Source organism: Diachasmimorpha longicaudata, chromosome 2 (assembly GCF_034640455.1).
Source record: "Diachasmimorpha longicaudata isolate KC_UGA_2023 chromosome 2, iyDiaLong2, whole genome shotgun sequence".
Classification (NCBI taxonomy): domain Eukaryota; kingdom Metazoa; phylum Arthropoda; class Insecta; order Hymenoptera; family Braconidae; genus Diachasmimorpha; species Diachasmimorpha longicaudata.
The window spans coordinates 948,506-975,466 of record NC_087226.1 but is presented as its reverse complement, the minus strand read 5'-3'; the positions used below and the strand labels follow the sequence as shown (position 1 = coordinate 975,466).

The 26,961-nt window shown below is 40.7% G+C and overlaps 2 protein-coding genes across 2 annotated transcripts; one reads left to right on the top strand and one right to left on the bottom strand.

Moving 5' to 3' along the window:
• Positions 1 to 10,125: 10,125 nt before the first annotated feature.
• Positions 10,126 to 17,370, bottom strand: LOC135171227 (uncharacterized). Its single transcript, XM_064137618.1, has 2 exons — positions 15,022 to 17,370; positions 10,126 to 14,951 (listed from the first exon to the last, which is right to left on the bottom strand). The coding sequence occupies exons 1-2, from the start codon at positions 16,532 to 16,534 to the stop codon at positions 10,828 to 10,830; spliced, it is 5,637 nt and encodes a 1,878-aa protein (XP_063993688.1). The 5' UTR covers positions 16,535 to 17,370; the 3' UTR covers positions 10,126 to 10,827.
• Positions 17,371 to 18,524: 1,154 nt separating this feature from the next.
• On the top strand, positions 18,525 to 20,789 carry LOC135172621 (WAS/WASL-interacting protein family member 3-like). Its single transcript, XM_064138773.1, has 6 exons — positions 18,525 to 18,578; positions 18,996 to 19,029; positions 19,077 to 19,658; positions 19,799 to 19,934; positions 20,099 to 20,142; positions 20,236 to 20,789. Exons 1-6 carry the CDS (start codon positions 18,525 to 18,527, stop codon positions 20,289 to 20,291), a joined length of 906 nt encoding a protein of 301 aa, XP_063994843.1. The 3' UTR covers positions 20,292 to 20,789.
• The last annotated feature ends 6,172 nt before the right edge of the window (positions 20,790 to 26,961 follow it).

Below are 26,961 nucleotides of genomic sequence, written 5' to 3'. Positions count from 1 at the left end.
TCAATTTATTCCGTCACGCTTGTTGAATGAAATTGTACATACTTAACAATAATATTGCCAAACATTAACGTTTTAATGAATATAACACACACAGCTAAATATAATAAAATATAATAAACACAGCTTGTGATTAGCTGAAAATATTACAACAGCTGTATTCCGCTGAAGGAGACAGCTTACGAAAGCTGAATAAAGAATGATAACAGCGTAGAGAAGCTGAAAACACAGCTTGTGAAAAGCTAAAAATTAGGGGATCAACAGCTAAAAAGAGCTGAATATGTAAACGACACAGCTGAGAAATAGCTGAACAAACTGTACAGCGGGTTAAAAGCTGACAAAAGCTAAGAAAAAGCTGGAAGTTGAGAATGAAATATGCAGGACTTGCTCTTTGGAAAGACTGCCAAGAACAAAATAACAATTTACTAAAAAAATCCAAGAAAATCATGAATTAAAGGAAAGCAGAAAAGAGAGATAGATGAGAAAAAGAAGAATAAACAAGAAAAACAAAACGAAATAGTAGGACATTTAATAAGAAAAAACTGAAAGAATGACGAGGTCAAAAGAAGAATTCGAGAATAAAATACTATGACTGATAAAGAAAAGAAAGATAGTGAATACAAAAGACAGGTAAGAAACCTGACACTCTTCGGCTGGGGATAGAAATCGTCACCAGGTCAACTACAAATAAAACACAATCTTGAGTCGACATAATTAGCTTAACCTTTTTTTTAATCAATTTAAAAAAACTTTACTGTATCACAACCAACTGAAATATCACATAATACTGCACTGACACTGCACTTTATGTGGTTATGCCCTACCTGAGTTACCAGGGGGGTCGTGGTGCCTTTTAGCTGATTGAGCGCCAAAGTTTAAAAAATCGAAAATTACTCACGGTCTCCAAAAGTTACCAACACTCTGGCTCGCAACCTGTTTGACCGACGAGTACTCCTCAAAATTAGTGCATTGAGATAATTGAATTTCGTTTTGGAATAAGGGTTGGTGTGGAACCCATTTGAATGATTTGGAAATTACAGCCCCCGCGGAGATAACCTCCCATTATTAGGTCGAGGGAGGCTTTCTTGGTAGGAGGGATCTCATTATTGAAATTAGTTCCAGTTCGCGCGCGCTTCTAGTCAACAGGTGTCGGTGAGTAGTGGGCGTGGCTAACCTACTTAATACGTGGGTACTGCCGTTAGAGGCACTGGGTCACTGGATTACGTCAAGGTTGAATAACCCTTGTGGCCATTTGCATTTCTGGTTACAGGGCACGTGGTAACGCAGGTGTATTGTTTTTTCTGCGGATTTTAACGAGTTTTTGTGATCTTAATGGTTTCATGATGAGCTCGAAGGTAATTATACTTGGATTTTCTTTCAAATGGGTATTTCCTTGGTGATGGGTATTGTGGCGTTCGCGATTGGCCTCGGGTTGGAATTATAGGTTAGATGTGATTATTTCAGGTGCAAGCTGCCAGAAGGGAATGGATAAGGATGTTCGGCATACAGCCCGGTGTGAACCTGTTTAGGTGCGATAGCGCCGTATACTTAGCAAAAAAAATCATGGAAATTTATTTTAAACTATTCCAGTAGCTAGGAAATTAATTAGATAAATTTGGAAAAGCATTTTCCGATTTTGGAAACATGTCCTCTCATTAATATTAATGAAAATTAATCAGGCATATAATTAGCAAAAAAACTCGTTGCACTCCGGGGGTGCAGGCAGAAGTGAAAACTTGAACTTATGGCGGGTTGGGCACTTTTCCGATCGTCGATTCACATCCCTAGTGAAATTCTCTACTAAATTGAGTATATTTTTGATTTTTCGAATTTTCCTACTTTTCCGGCTTTCTCATTATTTTTAACGATTTTCCGACCGTCGATTCAAGTCCCTAGTGAAATTCTCGACTAAATTGAGGATATTTTCGATTTTTCGGGTTTTCCTACTTTTCTGGTTTTTCCATAATTTTTGGCGATTTTCCGACTTTTGTATTAACACTTTAGATTTGTTTTTTTTAACACAATACCATAGCAGCAACACCATTCAAATGGAATATTTAAATAAATAAAGTTTGCGTTTAATATACATTTATAAAATAAACATAAAAAAAACTCAATCTCGTCTGTCACGCGGGCACGAACGAATGCCCATGCAAAGAATGCGTATGCAGTGATGCCAGACGGGGGCATAAATCCCACGCGTGGGGGTTTCATGCGCAACTCCCTCGCGCAACTACTGCTGCGGAGTGGGGCAGTGGGAGACGTGTGGGTCCCGCATCTGGCATCACTGTAAAATCTCATCTGTCGCGAGTTCACGAGAAAATGCTCACCCACAAAAGTGCCCAACGCGCCATAAGAAGTTTTCACTTCAAAAAGTTGGCTTTTTCCTTCCCAACCCACTCCATTGGTGCAGCATCGTTTGGAGACCGGGTTTTTATACTTTTTGGAATTTGGAAACGAATGGTGGAATGGTTTTTTATTAATTAGACATATTTTTTTTTTATGTTTACAACGTATTATCGCATGAACGTGCGCCGCTACATAGAGACTGATAGAGACGTCGCTGAAGGGGAGCAAGCTGCTCCAAAAGCGATGGTACGTGCATTTTCATTTTGGAGCAGCCGCTTTTTAAGCTTTTTATAACATAATAATATTATGTAATTTTTTTGCAATTTGTGTTATAATAAGTATTCTTAAAGTTTTGAATCGGAACAATGTCAAAAGTGAAGTGGCACACAGAGTTGAACTAAATGTAAATGTTTCCGTGAAAGTGATGTTCCAGGGCTAAAACATGTGAGTAGAAAAATATTCCTTCTATATTTCGACGCACTCATGATTCCTAGATGAAAATAGTTTAATAAAATAGTGAGACTAAATGTCAGAGTTAGTGGCATTGGATTTAACGATCTTTAAGTAACTGCAGAACATTCATCACACTGACGACCCATGTCGCTCCAAAATGGACGTCTGCACCTGACAATAATGTATTTAACAGCATGGAGGTGACTGATGTTTCAGCTCTTTGTCATGAAATGAAATGCCGTATAAACGTTACGGATTATTATTGTTGTGGGAACATTGATGAATAGATTCTATGATGAAAGGTGCCAATCCCCTCGTGGAAAGCGTTAAACTGCAGAAATCTTTGATACTGAAAGTGGTAGTAAGTTCATTAAAATATCACTTTGAATCCCCCAAGATATCAGGTGAACGATTTAAATTTTCATCCATGGATCGTTCGCCAGCCTCAATCTTCTTGATGTTAAGAATTGAACAACGTGTATTGACGGCGTTTGTCATGGCTGATTGATTATTATTCAATGAATTTTTCGAAATGTTAAGGAGTGACTGAGCTGTAAGAACACCTGCTTATGATTCATTCGGTGTGTCTCTCCAACTATCCAGAATTTACAGGACTCTGCAGAGTTTCTTCTAGCCTCCCAAAATAGACACTTTACATGTTTTTCCCAATGATAAGAAGTACAACAACGCGTGTAACTATGGGCGATGTTGTTGAATTTATCTTATACACTAAAAGGAAATTGATCTCACTGTGTAATCCCTTACGGTGACCTCAATATATGAATGTCGGTGCTAGTCATGAATATATTATAAAACGTAAAAAATTTCGATTTTTCCTTATACCACGTTATTTTTGCAATAATTGAATATTTTTTGCAGAAAATGTACCGGAGTCCGAAATTTAGTAGTTGTAGTTGTCAGGGTACAAGCACAGGGTTTACTTTTGAACATGTAAGGAAGAAATCCGAGGATATGTGAAGGTATGAACTTTGATATAATATAATATTCGATATAATATAATGTAATATTGCTATACCAGTTTCTCCATGTTAAGATTCAGGTGGGGTGTGGAACGCAATAAAACACCTGTATATCATTTATCAATGAATATAGTTTATTGTAATGTTCGTTCGTATTTAGTCGTTCACTCGTAACCTCTTACATATATCGATACGTATCACTTGTTGATCTTAGCTAGACGCAAGTTCGTGCACGACAGACGAGACCGGGCGGGACACGTGTCACGCTAACCTCCCAGCAGCATGGGCAACGGTACCCAAAACTGCCGTTAGAGGCGCACATATTCTTAACACTCCACTTAATTGAATTTAAACTTGCATACACCTTTTTTAGAAAAAATATATTCTGGCATCCAAGGGAAGGAGATCAAGTTTCAACTCTAATTATATAATGGATTCGAGAAAATTCCAGACAAATGTAAGCGTCACTTAAAATAATACAATTATCAACTTCACAAGCATGAGTGTTAGTTTTTTAGCACTTTATCAGGGTATCGAGCGAAAAGTTTCTTGAAATTCCCTGACTTTTCCAGACTTTTTAATCTTGGTCTTTTCCGAGACCAAATGTTGAACTGATAGACTTATTCGAGTATTAAAATCAATCAATATTCTGGGTTTATCGAGCAATTTTTTTTATTACGACGAAGAATAAATCTTTGAAGGATATTTGACTAGTGCATATTGTACTTGTATCGTATTAAGAGGAGACCCTAATAAAACTTGAAGGCCCGACAATTTAATAGAGCTTTTCTCGCCATGTTTTTAAAGTTTTGCTCGATCTACATGGATTTATGGGTTTCCTATATTCATTCTCAGTTTGTTAGAATTTAAATTAGTTCCGCTGCATGATCTGAATATTGACTGAATATTAATTATTTCGATTCATTAATTTATTATTGAGTTATTAAATATACAATTACAATTTATGAAACTTACTATGCGGATCGAAATGGAAATCTGTTTTTTTTTGTGAGATAAGAAGAGTTTACATAAACAATCAAATTTCTATACGTAGCCAAATGTAATTATGAATACGTTGAGAATTCGATTTTTAATCAAAAATGTTTTTATTTTTACAAAAAAACAGATTTTGCTGTTATGTTATCATCATCTCTTACATGATAAAACAGGTTCCATCATTATTTTCATGTATCGGCAAAGTAGAGCATAGGCTCATTTTTGTTTTGTTTAATTATTCATTTACTACTTTTTGAAATAGTTCCATGATTTTTTCAGTTCATAAAAGATTGAGACATTTCAATAAGTAGAAGAATTGCCCCCATTGTTGTCCCTTGGTCTGAAGGCGTGCGTTTTTGTTTAACCTGGAAAAAAGATAAACAACAATGGAGGAAAATTAATTGCACATGGTTCATTAGGGGACTCAAAGTAATCGGTCATTCATGACCCACCAGATTTTGTTTAACAAATATAGAACTCAATTTGTAAAACACGAAATTTGACAGATTCATTTGGATGTCATAAGCCATCGTTGCAATTTTTCAATATCTGCACTGTCAAATGCCACATCTTTCAGTGAAGTCAACTATTCATCATGAAATCTTTTTTATACGTTGATGTTCAAGTCTAATGGTACAATACGAGTCATGGGAATGAATTGATGTACATCTCGGCAGGTGTTGTATTTTTAACTCACCTGAGTTCGTTTATCAATACAGGTCGAAACTCAAACATTATCATCCAGTTGTGATTATTGACGATTACATGAGTATATTTCGCATACAACAGTATAATGTATAAATTCTTGCATTTTTTATTTTCAGGTCTACATTCTTGGAAAATGGGCCGAATACCAAACGTCTCTCAGGAAGAGGTTATCGCGTTACTCGAGAAATATATCGACCGTTTCTCAACCAACGATTTCCCAGCCCATTTAGATCCTATATGGCACAAAATGAGTTGCGACGTGGATGGCCGTCTCATTCCTCGTTCAATTTATACACACGTAAGATATAATAAGCGAGGGGACCTGAGTCAAGCCCGAAGGAATCAGGGTCTATCAGTAGTCCCAAAAGCTAAACTTGTACTTGTGAAAACCAAGTGGAGTCTGAAACTTTCTATCTTCAACTGTCTAGAGAAGAATGGGAATTGATCAAACCCGACGACACTAAGAGCAAAACAAGACTGAAAAAGGAAACTTGGGCTTCAATTATAATTGGCGCTTTCTACAAAAAATACGCTTTTAACTGTTGGATTTTCAACGGAGTATTTCTTGCGAAATACTCTTACGTGCAGTCAAATCCGAACTCACCGAAGGATAAACCACTTTTGAAATTTGACGCCTACTGTAAAGATAAGAAGAATTGTCGAAACGTTTTGATCGGTACCTCGGATAAAGAACCTGACGAGAGAGGCTTGCAACTGACAATCCAAACCCGTGACACACGCTGAGATTACCACGTTGAAGTCAGGAGACCAGTGAGAGGCCTCGAAAGAGAACAGGTTGGAAGGAGACTGGAGAAACAGAGTGCGAGTAATTATCGAGACGAACTATAAAGGAATGATATGAAATGCGGGGAGAATATACCACCTCACGTTCACCTCAATTATATCTACAGGCAGATCAGAATGGAAGGAGAAAAAAAAGAGCTGGCCTGCCACAAAATGAAAAAATTGATGTTATTAAATGTCTACAGAAAATGGTTACAGATCCTCGGTTTCCTAACACGATACACAATAGAGGATGCTCGAAATTTTTCATCTTTTATTGGACCCCTGATCAAGTGAAAGTTTTCAACGAGTATGTTCGTTTATGGAGAAAATTGTCAACCATTTCAGTAGATGCCTCGGGAAAGTTTATCAAAAGTTTTGAAATTTGTCCAGGGAAAATGACTGGACATGCTTATTTATATACTATTGCAATCAAATTTGAGGGAAAGACTATCTGTGTGTGTCAAATGGTAACGGAAATACACACTGAAGCTTTTATTGCACTTTGGCTGAGATCATGGAGAGAGTCAGGTGCCAAAGCACCCGGTGAAGTATGGAGCGATTATCAGCGTGCCATACCTATGGCTTCGTGTGTTACGTTTAATGAGCTCACATTGAAGGGCTACGTAGACGCACTTTTTACGTGGGCTTTGAATGGAAAAATACAACCTTTGGAATCAGGACGCTTATCCGAATCGATGTAGCTCATGTAATGGGATTCGTGTCCAAATGGAAATCCATGCAGGACAAAGATCACCCCTATATCAAACAGTTTTATCCTCATTGTGTTGCTTTGCTAGTGGACTCCCGTAGCGTAGAGGAATTTCGGAGGATTTTCCTTTGGATATGTATCGTAGGGTTAGAACCTTACAATGACGCAATGAGTTCAACGCCAATGATTACCTTGAAGGTAATAGACGCTAGGAAAAAATTAGAAGAGCAGATCAGTGATCGAAAAAAAATTATCAAAGATTTGGAGGCTTCCATGACCACGTACGTGCAACAGAATGAGAATGAACCCAAACCCTTTGAAGAGGGTGCAAGTGAAACATCCACTCATAGATGGATTAAGGAACTTATGGACGTAGGCGGAATATCAAGTTTGTCAGGAGGGTCGGTTAATGCATTTTATTTACCAGCCTTCGTGAAGGATTTAGAACGTCTGGCCAAAGAATTTCCACTTTGGACAGCTGCAGTACTGCCAGTCTACGCAGCTGATAGGCAAGCATCAACCAGCCACCAGGAAGGTTACTTTGCTTACTTGCGAAGACACGTCTTCCAACATTGCCCTGTTCTGCCCTGTTCTGGCAACAGATTTGTACTGGAGCATTGCCAAAGTCTTTCTAGTGGTGACAACTTATTATTTGCTAAATTAAATATGGACCCCTTTCAGATTCTGTTGGAGGCAAAAAAGGCACCAAACGAAAGAATGATTTTTCAAAACGTCCACCAAAAAAACAACACGTTGATGATTCAGATTTTTCGAGTTATGAAATCTGGCGAGGACTTGGAAACGATCGTGGTTTCGCCGCTAACAGTGATATCTCCGATCATGAGTCAATTAAGAGTGATGATAAGCTGGAAGTTTCTTGTCTTCTCGATACATGAAATATTCTATCGGACTTTTTAGGCTTCGCAGCAGAGACCGGACGGCGTGCCACGAAAGAAAAACAAATGGATACTTCCTTTCAAGACATCATAAGCGAAGTAGCGAACTACAAAGTACTGGGTGAAAACAAAGAATATCATAAAAGTGATTACGACAAACTTTTAGAGAATCTGACTAAAGAGACAAAGAATTCAATGAAACCACTTGCCCCGTCAACACCAAAATCAGCTGAATGGCTCGATCCTCAACCGATTTTTACTAGTTCACCACACTTGGACCATTCTTATGGTAGGACTTCACAGTTCGAAAGTCATCACAAGCCGACATATGTTGAAAAGTCACGTGTTTTTCCAAAGTTTAAATTCGAGAGGGATGATGGTAGCACAACCGACGAGAGCATTGATTTATGCGTCAATTCTATTCCCCGTGATAGTATAACGCGAAGTGGTTGTCCCAAAATTGAAGAAAATTTTGAAAGGAACAAATTTGATGAATCGGATCACGACGGCATCATTATATTGGACGAAGAGGGTGCTATTGAGCAGGAAATTAGAGTTGCTGATAGGAAAAAGAAAGAAATGGAAATACTCAAAGTGAAGGCAAAAGGTTTTTAATTTCAGAACCATCCGGAAACGGCGATATTAAATCAGAGAAAAGCATCAAAAAAGAAAGGATTTTTACTGCTCAATGGTATCAAGTGCAACTGGATCCGAATAAAATGTGACTACCTACGGAATTTTGAGACCGAAGAGGTTGAACCTGAAAAGAAACGGAGAACTGGGATCAAAGTTAGTGTCACCATGACCTGTCGTTTTGATGCACTTGCACACATAGTGCAGTTCTCCGCTTTAGACAGTCCTTCTTATCGCGGCTTCATGGAGCAATCTGACAATCCTTTATTGCGATTTACTTCAAATTTCTGTAAAAATGGACTCACGAAGGCAATTTTATTGGAACGTTTGAAGACTCTCAACCAATTATATTTTATTAGAGAAGACGCGAGCAACACTTCCATACATCCATACATTCTCAATGCTGAGGATTTTATCGCAAGGGTATGGAGCAATTATTTTTCTGATGAGCCTAGTGGATTTAGAACCTACAATTGCAGTGCTTCGGACTGTTCCGGTAAAAAGGTCGACAAAATATTACTCCTCGCTGTAATCGAACGGCTAATACGACGACAGGGCTATAGATGCTTACGTAAAGCCCTACTCTATTACCGCCGAATATCCAACATTAAATGTCGAGAAGCAGAATGCAATGGAACCGCGACCGAAAATATTGAATTGAATATTCATATCTGCATTGAATTAGATGTGAGAGCTGCCATTGCTTCAAAAACAACAATTAAGGGTGTATAAAATTAAGGCTGATCCAGGGCACTGGGTCGATCGGACACCATCGGAATAATTCGGGAGTGGGCTCGGGTGCCATGAGGGGTTACCCTGACCACATACCTCACTTCGTGATCATCTTTCATCAGTATCACAACGCAAATATCGGATATTATCAGGTTTTTGTATCGTGGCTTTTATCGGATTGGTTCATCTTTTCTACTATCAATTTTGGTTAATTATCATCGAATATTGTGCAATTATCAACATCATAATTATTGGAAAACTATCACGTGTAAATAGTGTACATTTTGGTTAAATTATATTAGATCGCCATAAGGCAAAATCAACGTGTTTTTCGTCACCATCCCGAGTTGGTAAATCATCTCTCCACTTCCGCTTCCAATCCACCCTACCCGGTTAAAAACATCAAATCCCTAACAAAGGGTTTTTTAAGTGATTTTCCAGTATCACTTGAATTAGACAGAACGTATCGGTAAGGGATTTCGGTAGGAGAGTTGTTCGGTCGTGAACATTATATATAAAAAAAATAAAACGACCTTTTACAGTCCTCAGCTTTTTCCTTAATGTTTTGGGGATTACTACAATCCCTTAAATTCCATTTTGCACTTAGTAGTTGCAAACGGTCACAGTTTGTCTCATATTTGTCTCGACGGGAACAACAAACCGAAAAACATAATCGAAGCGGATAACTCACGACAACGAACTAGAAATCCTAACTAAAACGTAAACTTAATAACTTAAAACTAAAAAGCCAAGGGAAAGGTGGTATTTGCTCACGCTGCTCAGGATGTTGGTTGTGGAGAGAGGGGTGGTTCGGGGTGTGCTGGTCACTGGGCGATCAATTCTATAAATTCAAAACTCAACACATTTAATATTTCTTTACGGAAATATATTTTTCAGTTTCCGATCCTAATAACAAAAATACAATTTTATCTAATATTGCAAATCGAGATACGCGGGAGCGTATCGGCCAAGTATATATTTCGAAACCTCGAATAAATAGGCGAAAATCGCGAGCTATCCCCTCTGAAATTTGCCCGCGATTGTTTATCATTAATTATCTCGATAATAGGCTCTTTTACAGCATTTTGTCAAGAGACCTTTCTTGTTGTAAATTAAATTTACAATAAAAAAGATCTGTTTAGTTGAGGATCGTTGTTTTGGGTGGTCGGGCGTTGGAAAAATTGGGATTGGTGTAGCAAGATGCAATTGAAGACACACGACACTAATTTGTAAAAACTTCGTGGTTTTATTGTCACTAGTTGTAAAACTATACAAATTGCACAATGTTTGTTGAGTTTCACCCGTGTGAAATCGTGGATCGTTGAGGTTCGAAATTTAGTTGAGAAACGTTGAATAATTCGAAAAGGTAGAATTACTTTGACCGGTACGTTGGAGATACGTTGTAAGACTGATTTGGGGGGGGTCTCAAGTTGGTGACCGAGACCGATGACCAGTGACCCGATGAACTCCGGAAGTATCCGAAATTCATCGATCACTTGTCGATGAGTTGGGGGGCGTTTTTTAGCTATAGTTTAAACATCCCGCCCGCATTCATCAGGCGTGATGAATCCTCTGTTGATGGTAATCTCTAGTTGTCCTCTTGTTGGTCTGCTGGTGTTGGGTCCGTTGGTAGCAAGCAAAGTTTTGCTATCGGTCTGGTGTATTGATGTCGTTGAACCCGAATGTTCTGTGTTGATGGTGATCCATCTGGATTCGTTGGGACTTCTGGTGTTGCTGTGAGCAGTTCTGCGACTCTCACTAGGCCATCAGCCCCTGGCCTTACCGCAATGACTCGCGCCAGTGGCCAACGTGCTGGAGGGAGATCATCATTGATCATCAGGACCATATCTCCCACCTTAATGTTGCGTTGCTGTTGATTCCACTTGTAGATGGAGTGGTAACGTTGGAGACACTCCCTGGACCATCTCGACCAGAATTGTTGTATTTTCTGGGTCACCAGATTCCATCGTGTGATTTTGTTGATATTTGTGTTGAGTTGAGATGGCTCCGGGAGTAGTTGAAGAGGTTCTCCGATGAGGAAATGCCCTGGTGTAAGAGCCTGAAGGTCATCTGGGTCATCTCTCATCGGAAGAATAGGCCTTGAGTTGAGACAGGCCTCGATTTGTATCAGGATCGTGTTGAGCTCTTCGTATGTTAAAGTTGTTGTTCCTAATACTCGTCGTAGATGATACTTCGTTGACTTTACAGCGGCCTCCCACTTGCCTCCGAAGTGAGGAGCATTTGGTGGGATGAATTTCCACTGGGTTCCGTTGGAAGCAAGAGCAGCTCTAATTTGTTGGTTATCTGGAGATTCTTGGTTGTATAGTCTGTTGAGTTCGTTGGCTGCTCCTTCGAATGTCGTTGCATTGTCACTATACATGATAGCTGGAATGCCTCGCCTTCCAGTAAATCTTTTGTATGCTGCGATAAATGCATCCGTTGTTTGTCTGTTGACCAGTTCAAGGTGAACAGCTGAGGTTGTGAAACACACAAAAACCGCTATATGAACCGTTGATGGTTGCGCGTTCGTTGGTCTCCACTTCAGGATTGGAAGTGGCCCTGCATAGTCCACTCCAGTATGCAGGAATGGTCTTGAAGGCGTTGCTCTGGCTGTTGGAAGTTGACCCATTAACTGTTGGGCTCTTGTTGCCCTGAATCTGGTGCAGACAGCACAGCGCAGAATTGATGCGTGCACTGACTTTCTGCCACCAACGATCCAGTATCGTTGTCTGATGTGAGCCATGGTGAGTTGAACTCCTCCGTGGAGTGTTTTCTGGTGAGCTTCGTTGATGATGAGCGTTGTCAGGCGAGATTGTCGTGGTAAGATAATTGGATGAGTCTCGTCTGGATCAAGCAATGAGTTCTTTAGTCGTCCACCAAGCCTGAGAATTCCTTGATCATCAATTCTCGGGGTGAGCTTGGCCAGTGGATGTTGGCGAGGTAGTTGAATATCTCTGTTCAAGTTCTGAAACACAGATTCAAAGTATTGGTGTTGTGTTACCTTAACCCAGAATGTCCTCGCTTCGTTGAGTTCTATCGTTGTTAATACTGATGAATCGGGCGTTGGTTGTCGTCGAAGTCGTTGGATGGCTCGATTCATCGTTGCGGTGACTTGTAATACTTTTGATAAAGTAGAATATCTGTTCAGGAACTCTGTCAGTGGATGCTGCCTAGCTTCAGCAGCTACTGGGTGAGCTGTTGCTGGTCTCTCTTCAAGAGAGACTTCCGTTGGAGCACTGGTTGTATTTTGTGGCCAGTCTGACGACGGTTTTGCTAGCCAGTCAGGCCCTTTCCACCAAAGGTGATGTTCGTTGAGTTGACTCGGTGAAATGCCACGTGAAGCGCAGTCAGCAGGGTTGTAAATCCCACCAACATGTCTCGATACGGCTGTTGGTAACTCTTCCTGGATTTTCGTTACTCTATTGTGAACGAATTCCTTCCATCTCGATGGATGGCTGTTGATCCATGCCAAAGCTACAGAAGAATCAGACCAAAGGTATGTCTCTCCGTTGATTTCCAATGTGCGTTGTGCCCAGCTGACAATTTTTGTTAGCAGAAGGGCCGCGGTTAGCTCCAGGCGTGGAATCGTCAGCTTTTTCAGTGGTGCAACTCTTGTTTTGGCACACACCAAGCTGATTGTTGGTGTTTCGTTGTTTCGTTGAACTCGTAGATAAACGACTGCTCCCATGGCAGCTGTTGATGCGTCGGCAAATCCATGTATTTGTACGTTGGTAGTCGTTGGAGATAGATTCAGCCATCTTGGGATGGACAGTTGATTTAGTTGCGTGAGTTCCTCCCTGAACTCTTTCCACCTTCGAACATAGTCGAGTGGAAGTTGATCATCCCAAGCGAGTTTAAGCAGCCATAGTTCTTGGATGAGTATTTTTCCTCGAACAATGACTGGTGCGATGAATCCAAGAGGATCGAAAATTTGAGCTATTTCCGATAGCAGTACCCTCTTGGTGAAGCTCGTTGAGTTGAATGTTCTAGATTTATATTGAAATAAATCTGTTGCTGGATGCCAGCACAATCCGAGCGTTTTGATGACTGCTTCCTCGAATTGCACTGTACCTGCCGGTCCCGTTGACAAGTTGAGCTGTTGGAGTATCTCTGGGCGATTACTGGTCCACTTTTGAAGTGGAAATCCGCCCGCCTGGCAGATCTGTTGAAGTTGAATTATCATTTCTTTGAATTCTCCCTCAGAGTCCGCTCCACCGTAAATGTCGTCGACATAACGGCCTTTAGTTAGCGGTAGCACTGCTGCAGGGAATCGTTGACCTTCATCGTTGACGAGTTGTTGAAGAACTCTCAAAGAGAGCCATGGAGAGCATTTCTGTCCATATGTGACCGTTGTTAGTTGGTATGTCACAAGTTGTTGATTTTCGTCTATCCAAAGAATGCGTTGAAGATTCCAATCGTCAGGGTGTACGTTGATTTGTCGAAACATCTTAACGATGTCGGTGCCGAAGACGAGTCGATGTCGTCTCAACCATGTTAGTACATCCATTGCATCCACTTGAAGCTTTCCGCCCGCGTGGAGGATGTCGTTGAGTGAGATACCCGTTGATGTCTTGTTGGAGCCGTTGAAGACTACTCGAAGCTTCGTAGTTAGTGAATCTTCCCTCAGAACCCCATGATGTGGCAGGTAGTAGTTTGTTGCTGGTTCTGATATTTGTTGTATACGTCGCATGTGATCAAGTGCTTCGTATTCGTTGATAAAGTCATAGTAGAGTTTGCTGTAGTCAGGATTAGCGTTTAGTCTTCGTTTCACCGACTGGAGCTGACGAAGCGCTTTATTCCTCGATTCTCCGAGCGCTGCTGTTGATGTGCGAAGTGGCAATCGCACAATGTAGCGCCCAGACGTGTCTCGTTGATGAGTGCGTTGAAAGTGTTCTTCACACTCTAATTCGTCTGGTGTGAGCTCGTTGGTTGGATTTGTTGAGATTGGTGGTTCTTCCTGGACCCAGAATCTTTGTAGAAGCTCCGTTAATTGTTCGTTGGAAGATCCCCTTGCCGCGGATAAGGAGGTCCTCGTTGAAGACGTTGTGTTGCATAATGGACCGGATAAGATCCATCCGAATGTTGTTAGTTGGCCAACTAATTGATCATGGTTGGATTTTTCAATCCCGTTGCCGATGATTTTCCCGTAGTTGTCAGCTCCGATTATTATGTTGATAGGTCCAGGTGTTGAATAGCTCTCATCTGCCAGTTGAAGCTGCTGCAGTGATCCGATTGATGCAGATGAGCATGAGAACGTTGGTAACCGTGAGGTTAGCTTTTGCAGGATGTGGGCGTTGATCTCAACCTGTTGAAATGGCTGTTTCGTTGATTGGAGCGTGATTGCCACAATCCCTCTCGTTGAACATGCGTGTTTTCCACCAATTCCGATGAGTTCAATCGTTGAATGTCGTCGTTGTAGTTGAAGCTGATGAACCAGGCTTTCCGAAATAAATGAAAGCTCTGAGCCTTGGTCGATGAGGATTCTGGCGATCGTGTAGAATCCGCTTTTGGAGAATGCCCTAGCTTTAGCTGTAGCCAAGAGCACTAGTCGTTGATCCGTTGATTTGTGGGAGAACTTAGCGTCCTCTGCGTTGACCGAATTCCGTTGAGTCGATTCTTCGACTTGACTCAGGGGGGCGTAAATCCCCTGGCTAGTCGTTGAAGCTGTTGATTTCTCGTTGACTTTAGTTGATTGTGTTGATGTTGAACGACCTGTTGAAAACGAGTGAGGATCAATGATCTGAGTGATGAATTAGAATTATAATAAATCAAACACTCAAACCTGATTCCGCACTCGTTGATGGTTGCTCTGGACCGCTGTTGATTGTCGATGTCCTCTCTCTGTCCTTTGGGTCCATGTGCAACAGCGTGTGGTGCCTGTTTTGGCATTTCATGCAGGATTTGGTGCACTTGCATCTTGTCACCAGGTGTGTACCGAAGCAGTTGTAACACAGTCGAGTTGTTGCCAGAAACTCTAGTTTTTTCTGCGCTGAGAGGCTGAGAAATGTTGGGCACCTTCCAATGAAATGCTTGGCGCTGCAATATGCACAGCAATCAGCAGGCTTAATATGTTGAGGCTCCTTTCGTTGAGCTGTTGCTTCGGCGGCATGATAAACGCGTGCTCGAGGTGGTGATTTACCACGTTGAATTTTCTCCTTTGGCCGTTGATGAACCGTTGGTTCGTGTTGATCATCTGGAGTCATGCCTCTTGCTGTTGACTCCAGGAAGTTGACTAAATCCTGCAGAGGTATGAAATTTGTTGATGTTCCCAGCCTCTGTTCCCACGTGGTGCGAGTATCAGCCTCCATTGATCGCTTGAGCAAGTGAAAAACGAATTGCTCACCCAAATCCTCTTTGGGAATCCCGGCGGTGCTGATCAGGTGGTCCACTGTCTCACGAGCAATGTGTGCGTTGGTTATCATGGCCTTGGCGTCTCCCTTAGCCATTGGCCGCAAGTTGAGCACCCTGTTGAAGAGGTGTCCGGCGATGAGACGTGGATTCTCATAATGCCGTTGAAGTTTGTCCCATGCCTTCTCGTAATTGATGTCCGTAGCAGTGAAGGACGAGATCAACTCAGCTGGGGGTCCCTTAAGAGCCTCCTTCAGCCTCACCAACTTTTCTGCAGGCGACATGTCTGATTTTCTCCCAACCAGATTCTGAAAAAGATCAGCAAACTCTTTCCACTGGGAAAATTTTCCTTGAAATATTGGGAGGTCAATTCTTTTCAGTTGAGTGGTCGTTGTTCTACCCGCGGATAATTTCTCCTTCGTTGATATTTCCCCTTTAAGTTTCCAGATCCTCTTCAGCGTCTGCCGTTTTAATTCTCCAGTTTTGAGGAATGCCTTTCCCGTCATGTAGCTGTGATCAGCAGGTAGATTAGCAATCAATGCCTGTGATCGCTCAGCAAATTCAGTCCAGGCATCCTTTAAATATTCCTCATGGCCGTTGAGTTCCTCCAACGTTGTATCTGAGGCTCTTAATTCCCTCAGTTCCTCATCAATTGCGTTGAATTCAAGTATTCGGTCTTCCAGAAACTCTAGTTGATTGGCTGTACCTGTTGAGAGCTGCGTTGGTGTACTTGAAGTTGATGGCATCGTTGGTATTTCGGACTTCCTCGTTTTAATATTTGAGATGTTGACTGAAGGAAAAGTTTCCACAGCGGTTGCCCAGTCTTCATGCTCCTGTGTGGTTGGAGCTTGCGTCTCTGGAGGGTTGACGACGATTGGAGGTACGGGGTTGATCTCGACGTTGATCTCAATGGGTTGGGTTGGCTCGTACTCTCTATCATCTGCCATGCTGGTAACTGATAACTACGTTACCGACCGTTGAGCTTTACCGACCGCTGCGCTGTACCGACCGTTGAGTTGACGTTGAGTGGGGTGCGACCTCACTCGTGGAGCAGTGTCCCAGTAAGTGGGGGACTACTGGCGAAGTTGAGCGAAGTTGGCCGAGCACTCACGAATGGTCACACACGCGGTCAGGGAAATTTGAGACCCGACGGAATGTAAACAAAGTTAACACCAAGGGTCGAGGGCAATAAATTCTTATTGTTCTAACGTTGGGATTATCGTTGGAATGTTGTTGGGTTTATCGTTGGAATGTTCCAGAATATTCCACGGGCCGTTGATTTCACTATAGGACTTGGCGTCCTTGTTGGTTTTCCGTTGAATTTTCACCACACTTTCACAATTTTTTCACTGTTTTTTACCGCACCATCCGGCTCGAAGGACCAATGTTTAGTTGAGGATCGTTGTTTTGGGTGGTCGGGCGTTGGAAAAATTGGGATTGGTGTAGCAAGATGCAATTGAAGACACACGACACTAATTTGTAAAAACTTCGTGGTTTTATTGTCACTAGTTGTAAAACTATACAAATTGCACAATGTTTGTTGAGTTTCACCCGTGTGAAATCGTGGATCGTTGAGGTTCGAAATTTAGTTGAGAAACGTTGAATAATTCGAAAAGGTAGAATTACTTTGACCGGTACGTTGGAGATACGTTGTAAGACTGATTTGGGGGGGGTCTCAAGTTGGTGACCGAGACCGATGACCAGTGACCCGATGAACTCCGGAAGTATCCGAAATTCATCGATCACTTGTCGATGAGTTGGGGGGCGTTTTTTAGCTATAGTTTAAACAGATCTTTTGACAAAACACTGTAGGGCTATTGCATAATGAGATAATTAACATTTAAATAATTAGCTTTGGAACGCCAAGGGGGATGCCCGCGATTTTCAGAATTTTTCCACCAAAAAACACGTTTTGCCAATTATCCTGTAAACAAATCGGTTTACAACATTTTGTCAAGACGGTTTTTTTGCCAAAAATTCAATTTTACACATTAATGATCTTATCGAAAAATCGCGTAGATGTCTTAGTTTAATAATTAATCGCGGATTGTTGTTTAAATTTTACATCCAATTATTACATAAACAAATGGATTTACGGGACCCGCCATAAGACATTTGTTGTAGACAATTTGATTCTTTGATAATCAAGAAATCGCGTTTATTATTTAACGTGTTTATTATTATTTCGACAATTTTAAACATTAATTATGTAATTTAATCACCCCCTCTACTCCCCCCCCAAGGTTTGTCTTGAAATTGGCAATGATTGAGAGAGAAATATCTCCCCCCCCCTCTCTTCCTCTCACTAGCGGAATGGAACGTCCGTCCGTGGAGAAGGGGAAGCACGCACACCGCTTACCCGCGGCACACGGACGTACAGCCGCGCAAAGCTCGCGCCCCATTGGCCGCTCTTTTCACCCCCATATCTCGATAGGGGTGCGTCGGGGCGAAAAGTGGAAAAGGACTTTTCGGTTCCAAACCACCCCCCAAACACGCCGGTGCACCCTTTACAATAAGATAAAGGGGACCCTGTATACACGACACAACTACCCCTTCCACTATCTCCAAAACGAATTTCCGTAACTGAGTGAAAACGCGGCAATTTGCAGCAAAAATACACTTAGTTACATTACCTAAACCGCCTATGCTATATTCATTTATGTCAAGTTTTTCCGAATTAAACGTCTAATTAAAAAGATCCGCGCATAGCAACGGATTTTTTTACATATTTTCCACGGTGCGATTATCTCAGAATGAAACGGTCAGATTTTTGTTCAACAGTTGACAGCATTTGTTTCCTACGGGCGCTGTGTGGTCGGTTCGCAATCAGCGTCGCGCGCGAGAAATGAGAGGTTGGAAAAGTGTCGTGGATGGAAAATGCGCCCAGAGGACAGAGAAGAGACTAGGGGAATCCCGAGATCTCTCTTTCCGTGCACCATGGCAAACTTCGAGGACGCCGATTGCGAGCTAATGGATTTTGAGGATGAATTGGTAAGGAAAATACTTAATTTTTTATCAGTGCGGGATTAGAAAAGTTATTTTTTATTCAGTGATAAATGATTCAGTGGTGAAAAAAAATAGATATGCATAACATGCATAATTTGGCATTTCATGGCGGTTGACACCTAACCCTTTTTCTATTTTTTCCATTTATCCTTGTAAATAAACAGATTTTCTTAAAAAAAACCCTCGTTACTGCACTGTAAAATGTAAAATGGTCTTTGACAATCGAAATACGCTATACTTTTCCAAAACGAGAGATGTTTCAAAAATAATTAAAGAGAAAATGCCTTATTTTGAAAATGATTAAGAAAAAAAAGTTTTCACCCAAGAAAATGCACAAATAGTCTTTGTCATTACATTCTTAGCTCGTAGAAATTGCTAATACATGAATGTATTGATGTGTAGGGTATTGCTGTCACACGACTAACACACTCTTATTGCCAACTGCTTAGAGTATATTATTAAACAAATTATATGTTTTTTTAGCTACCTTGGCCCAAAACCGGGCCCCTGGGCCTTCGCCACGACAGGCAGCAGCAGCAGCAGCAGCAAGAAGACCACCACTACCACCACCACCACCACCACCACCACCACCACCACCACCACCGTCACCACCACCACCACTACTACCACTACCACCACCACCGTCACCACCACTACCACCACCACCGTCACCACCACCACCACTACCACCACTACCACCACCACCGTCACCACCACTACCACCACCACCGTCACCACCACCACCACCGTCACCACCACTACCACTACCACCACCACCGTCACCACCACCACCACTACCACCACCACCACCACCACCACCACCGTCACCACCAGCAGCACCACAGCAGCATCGTGGTCCCTCAAAGGGAAGCGAAAATCGCCTTCGCTTGATCCAACAGCTGCAGAAGCAACTCGATACTCTGCAGCGGAAGGAGAAGGAAGATTGGCCTGGATATGTTGAGGCCCCTGAGGCGGAAGTAGGGGCGGGTGAAGGAGCCCGAGGCAGGCAGCACGGAGAGAGGGGAAGGCCCAGAGCAGGGGGGCACCTCGGGGGAGGAATGCCAGGTAATATGGAATAGGAGCCTCATTCTGAACCTGTGGGGATTTTCTCTGACGAAAATTTTCACTTGTTGAGCATGAGGCAGTAAAACGATTTCCCATCCAATTTTTCCGGTCTAACTTTTCTTGGATCCGCTCCTTTTTAGATATTGGAAAGGCCAATACAACCGCTTCCGCCGGCCACCCCGTGGAGGCGGCAGGGGTGGGGGTGGTGCTAGGTTTGGGGGCATCCAAATTTATTATCAGGAATAACGGATGGACTGGCCCCTCTACTCCTTCCAGGTAAGAATATTCCTTCATTTGCGGTAGATTTTTATTGATCATTATCTGAGCGAGGGAAAAATTTGATTCAACTCATATTTTATGGAGTGGAAAAATTCTTCCTTCACTTTGTAATGAACGTTTAATGAGCAATGTATTAATGTAGAATTTCTCTGATATTCCAGCATCCTATTCCCGGCCTGTGTTCTTCTTGTATCTATTCATTCCAGTAAGTATAAGTATAAGTATAAGTAATCATAAACTTCGTTTATGGATTGAAAGGAATAGTCCAATTAGTTTGTTGATTTTTTTCTGTTCGCAGGTTTTCATACATCTCAGGATCCATTGGGAGGACTATTTTTCGTTTTTTTTCACTAAAATTATCCTTATCTTATAATTAAATTCTAACTCTAACTCTAATTAAAGTCTAAAAAAATATAAAGATAAATATTGTTTGTAAATTGTTAACGAATATTTATTCAGAAAAATAAAAAAAGTTGCATGGCACTTTGGTGTGAATTTCGTAGCTTTTCTTAGAATTTCTTTCAGAAAATTTGGTGGGAGTTACATCCCATTCGTGTGGCGGATCAGCCTCGACCAGAGTCCAGCCTTACCGACGGAGGCACGCGCCAGCGCCGACGGCGCAAACAGTTACTAGTGCCGAGGCTGGATCTAGGGGATTGCACGAGACAGTCATTTTAGTTACTAAGTTAGTTAGTCTTTATAGTTCTTCCGGTTCGCACACCCACGCCACGTGGCCCCGCGCTTTTTTTTGTATCATTAAATATAGCTTATTCGCGTGCAATTAATAAAGACAATATTTTCTACTTGTGTGTGTTTGTTCTTATGCGAGACCTATCATATCTCCATATTCGTTCGTTCCGCTCGCCATCTGGTATCGAAAATCAGAGCAATAATTATCGGCGGTAGGTGGCGGGATGTGTTATTTCCCACCGCCAATATCGACATTCCCAATCTAAGATCGAATTGATCATTGATATTGATGCAGATACACCTTTCAAATCGTCTAAATTCTTTTTTATTAAAGTTACGAGACAACATTCATCTTTAATCAGGTAAATACTGCCTATTATACTTAGTTTTCTATCTTAGTAATGATCATATCTTAGTAATGATTAGTAATGATGCTGAATCTTGAGATGCAACAGTATGAAAATACAGTTCATTAGAACTGTACCCAGTTCAACTGTCTCCGTGAACTGTGTCCAGTTCATTAGAACTGTATTTTCATACTGATCTAGTGATCTGCAGAAGCTATCACACTGGATGAATCCTGAAACGCGACCAGTTGAGACAACTGTTTAATTTTAGATTAGACAGAATTAGGTCTGGTAACATATGGATATTTACTAAAATCCTCGACTGATTAGAATATTCTTTGATGTTCAAGACTTTATCCGAATGTTTTCTTTTGATTCTAGGTGATCTGAGTCTAGAATATCAAGGATTTTTCCAGGTTTTTAACCTTGTCTGTATTTTTGGTTTCTTTTCCTTTTGAATTTTGCACTCACTCCCTTTTCCTGTCATCAATTTCTCATTTTGCTCTTCTCCTGTTCACCTTCTTTGTCTTTCCATTAGTTTCATCTTTCATTTTCTCCCCTTGTCTATTATTTTCTCTAGTTTTGTTTCCTTTCAATTCTCTATGAACGCTGTTATTTTATCTTTTAATTCTCTTTACTCTGTATTTAGTCATATTAATCGAAATATCAGCTCTTTCTCAGGCTGTTCTTCTTCCAATCAGCACATTATTAGCTGTTCCATTCATCATCAGCTCTTCACTAGCTGTTTGTTTCCATTGAACATATCCAGCTCTTGTTTAGCTGTTGATTAATTTATACCAGCTTTTTCTCAGCTGTTTCTTGTTCAATTCCAGCTCTCTTTCTCTTAGCTTTTCACAGTTTCATATAAGCTCCCCCTCAGCTGTTTGTTTTCAATCTCCAGCTCTCCATAAGCTACGTTCTTGCACTCGTCAGAGCTCTTATAACGATTTAGAAGCACATGATCATCATTATATTGATTGTATATTGTATAGAACTATTTCTGTGTGTTACAATATTGAAGATTTACAGTGATTAAATAAAAAAAGTATAAACCAACCATTTCAAGTTGTTCCACTTCATTTAATTATGCCTTCATTCAATCGTTATACAATATTAGCCAGTGGGTATGACGGCTGGTTATCGGATAACGAAATCGATTACTTTGCACATCTACTTCATAAGCACTTTCACTTTGGATTTTGGGAGTCCTGGAAATTTCAATTACCCGAATTCATGGAACCGATAAATCCCAATACCTGTCATATTCAGTTAATGCACAGTTTGAGTGGGAATTTATGAGATCGTGGAGCTTGGAAAATGATCGGCGGACATTGGATTTGTAAGTGGTTTGACACCAAATACATTCATATTTATGATTCTTTAAATTCACGTAAACTCACTGAATGTCATCAACGATATTTACGAACTTTATATCCTTTCTATCTCTTTGATACAGTTGGTGTCAAGTTCTATAGAGTACAACAGCAAACAAACTCGTTTGATTGTGGAGTTTTCGCAATTGCTTTTGCTGTTTCAATCGCTTTTGGGGAGAATCCTGAAGGGATCGTATACGACGTGCCGAAAATGCACGGGCATTTCTTACACATTTTAGAATGTGGAAAAATTTCTCAGTTCCCCATGATAACTAATACGGCACATTCATGTAAATTTTCGAATAAAACCCCATCAATTGTCAGTCACCCGGGTATCGTCAATGAATCCATGTTGAATGTGAACAAAGAGAATCAACCAGTAAATGGCCAACAACGCTCCATGAATAGAACCAGTAAAAATCATGAGGAGCTGTTCTCAAACCAAGGCCAGATCTCCAAAATTAACTTGCACAAATCCCAGAATCAAGTACATGCAATGGAGATCGATGATTGCAACAATACATGTGATGTCACTGCGGTAAAGAAGCCTTCATCGAAACGTACCTTCAGCATGGTCGTATCTGAGAAGAACACTGACCATATGCCATTGACTAAAAAACGTCGGGGGGCGCAGAAACCAATGTTACCCTTAGGCGACGAATGGATCGAGATCATTGCTAGGAATGAGCAATTAAAAGATGAACATATAAGATTTTTTGGACACATGGTTTCAAATCACTCAGATTATTGCCTTCAAGATACTTTATTCTTACAAAGACTGGAGCATATCACGCCCGTACCGCTTGCAAAGAAAAATATCCAGATTTTATACAGTAATGACAATTCACATAGTGGAAAATTTGGACATTGGATTTGTTCTTATTATGATAGTAAATATATCTATATTTATGACTCGCTGAATGTACGATCATTACATGAAGATCATAGAAAATTTCTGCATTGTCTATATCCATTCTACAAAATTAGAAATAATTCCGTACGATTCTTACGAGTACAAGAACAATCTAATGCAGTGGACTGTGGGGTGTTTGCGATAGCGTTTGCAATATCCTTATTATTCAGAGAAAAACCTGAACTCATCCAAGATGATACAGCGCGAATGCGTGAACACCTCCTCAAGATGTTCCAGAAATTGGAGATTGAACCATTTCCAACAATTTCCAATAACAATAAATCGAAGCTTCTATCATTGTATGAAATCAGACAAAAAGAACGAAGATCATATCAAGCACGTACCCGTGCCGATGTAGTGTCTTTGCAAATGAACGATAGTACTGGCAGTCTGACCGAAACAGAGGAAACCCCCGTAATAGAGATGATCCCACGAGATAATCTAGACAAATCTTATCCGCAGAGTCATTCGAGCATAACAAGGGAGAGACCAACTACTGAAACATTGCTAAATAACAGTGTTGAAAATGACACAGTTGAAGAGACGACTCATACAATTCATGAAAACGAGCTCAAAAAATCTGCCCAAACAAGTAAAAATGAAGGAAGCAATGATAATCACGATTGTACAACGAATGTCACATTGCCCAAACAATCAATGAATGTGCAGAACCACGGTGCCGAGAACAAGCGGAAAAACAAATCGATTGAAAAACTAAAGAAACCTGCTGCTACAACAAAAGCTCAGAGAAAGGCTTCCAAAAATCAGAAAGTGAAACAGGAGAACATTCCGACCAAATCCCGCCCTGAACAATATATTGAACGTCTGTCGCATGTCATCAATGGAATTGAATACACTAGTTTAGCTGAAAGCAGTCTAGAAGCTCAAAAGATAATGAAATGGTGTATGGAGCAGCGAAAGACTTATATAAAAAATTTGAATCATTGGCTGGATGTACTCCGCAAAACCGCAGATCATCGTCTCACCAAAATACATCGCAACAAAAATGATCATAGAGCTACGAATCTATGTGGAACTTCACGACATACAGCATCTACAGAATCCTATTTCCATGAAATGATCTATGCTTTCGATGGATTGAAACTTTTGAAAATAATTATGAATTTAAAAGGGCAAGCGGTGAATGTTTTACCGTTAGTGAAAGATAGAAGACGTCGCATGAAATGGGTATGTGGCGTGTACTGTCAAGTCCCACACAAGGAAAATGTACTACTGGATTATCAAAAGTTTCTTGAAGATTTAGCAGTGCAAAAATTATGTACTCTTCCAGAATTTCTGAAACTTTGCTTTGTCAAACATTCACCAGATACGTTAGGTCATCCGTACCATTGTTATATAGAGCAAAATCCGTGTAAATCTTTATTCTTTGCTGTGGAAATGTTAGCATCTCACTTCCCAACCATGAGGAATATCAAGAGAGTTTTGTATAAACTGAACGAGACATTTGGAAAAATGACAAATTTATATGACGCGTTAGAATCCATGAACTTGGCTAAATTAAAAGTAATATCAAATGACATGAAAAAATCCGGACAGTCCTTCGAATCCTGTTCAATGGGAATTGATGATTTGGACGAAGATAAGATACAGATCAAGTATAAGGACGCTTTTATAGCTCTGAACCAACGGGTTATGGCTGAATATCCTTGCATCTCTTGTCAACAATTGCATCCGAAAACTGGTATTAGAAGGATTTCAAATTTGCGGAAAGAAATTCAAACTGTCTATTGGGTCGATTTGTTCAAATTCATTGAAATGCGTGGATCATTCTCGAGCGATTATGTATGTGACTATTGTCTGACAATATTTAGAAAAAATCGGTTACCACCAATTTGTATTTTAAATAACCACGATGTACGTGATGTCCCAGATGAGATTACAAATTTGAATGATTATGAAAAACTACTCATTCAAAGAGCAAAAGTATTTCAAGTTGTGCAGAGATCAGGAACTGTTCACAAAAGGAACATACCTCATACCATGCGCGTCCAGAAACTTGTAGGCCAAACTTTCCATTTACCACTACCAATGGAAGAAACCCTCAATAAGATAGCCTCAACTACGGCTCCTATTAATAAAGATCATGAGCTGTACATTTTAATCAGAGGAATCCCTACTAAAGCTAAGGTTATTTGGCAGAAATTGGTCGATTTGGAGGTCTTCATGGCTCTAAAATGGTTACGATGTAATAACCCACTATATGCCGAAATCGAACTACCTGAATCAGCTCAAAATTTAATGAAATGGTTTACCCATGACGATGTTGAATATGAGATCGATTCAGGAGAGAGCGATACAGAAGACTATGAGGAAGTCAACTGTGAGGCCCTGCATAGTGAAAATGCTGAAGATGACGATAAAGATACATATCTGATTACTAAATCTAATGCGATAGGAGTAGAAAGAAAAGCATCAACGGCAAGCGAACCAGTACCTCAAACAGCCAACATGAAAATATCACAACCCGTCAAAAGCGAAAGTGAAAAGGAAAATAGAGAACAAGAAAAAATTGTGTTACCGTCTGTCATAGCGGACGATCCTCCCAAAGCATCTCCTATGGTAACTCAAATTTTGGCTACTACGTCACGGTTTGAGCAATATACGATTTATCCCATGCATGATAGAAGAGTGAATGAAACAGCATGTAATCTGTACCAAATGAAGAAAGTACGAGACGTCCCATTGAATTACAACATGCAAAAATTGGATTTACTTTGTTTTCCTGATTTATATCCGTATCGAGAGAACGGACAATGGGAGGAGCGCAATGAGCCTATAATGGATCAAGAGTACATCAAAATGCGGCTCTGCTCAAGAATACCACGTTTCCGGTTGAATCAACAGTATCTGTTTTATTTATTGAATAACACTAATATAAGATAAATCAACAGTGGAATTTATCACACACTGCATGTAACGAATCCACGTCAGAAATATACAGCCGGAAGGTACTTGGATGGAATACACAAGGGAGATGTAGAAGGAAATATGAATACAATTTTTGAGCGACTCCGTAATTCAGAACAATTCTGGCGAAAACCTCGGAATAATTTGAAGTGCATGGCTAGACACTATCGGCCAGCCACATGGTTTCTGACTGTGAGTCCCGCAGAATGGAATTGGAAAGAAATGATCTTACATGTTCGCAGAATTAATGCTCCGTATCTGGACAAATTATCTGATGGAGAAGTCATTGCAGCAGATCCAGTTTCTGTGTCTAGATTTCTTGACATGAAGTTTTATGCGGTACTTGATTTCCTACTATCTGAAAGTTATCGAGCACTACTTTTGGCGAAGGGAATATCAAGGACGTGGAACCCAACATTTCCATTTGATAATATGGGTTGAAAACACTCCAATTGTTGGTATAAATTCAAATGAGGAAGTGGCAGCATTTATCATGCGCTACGTTACTTGCACGATTCCCAATAGCAAAATTTCCCCAAATCTACACCGTCGAGTTACGACACATCAACAGCATAAGTACAATAGTTATTGCTTACGTTGAAAAAAAGAGAAGTCCGGCAAAATTACAACGAAATGTCGATTTGGGTTTCCACGCCCTGTCACTGATACATTTGTGTTACGAGACCCTGCCATTTCGATTGCTGGCCGTAAAAAATTGATAACAAAATCAAGACTTTATGATCTTCCTCGAAGTCAAGGAGAAACTTGCATTA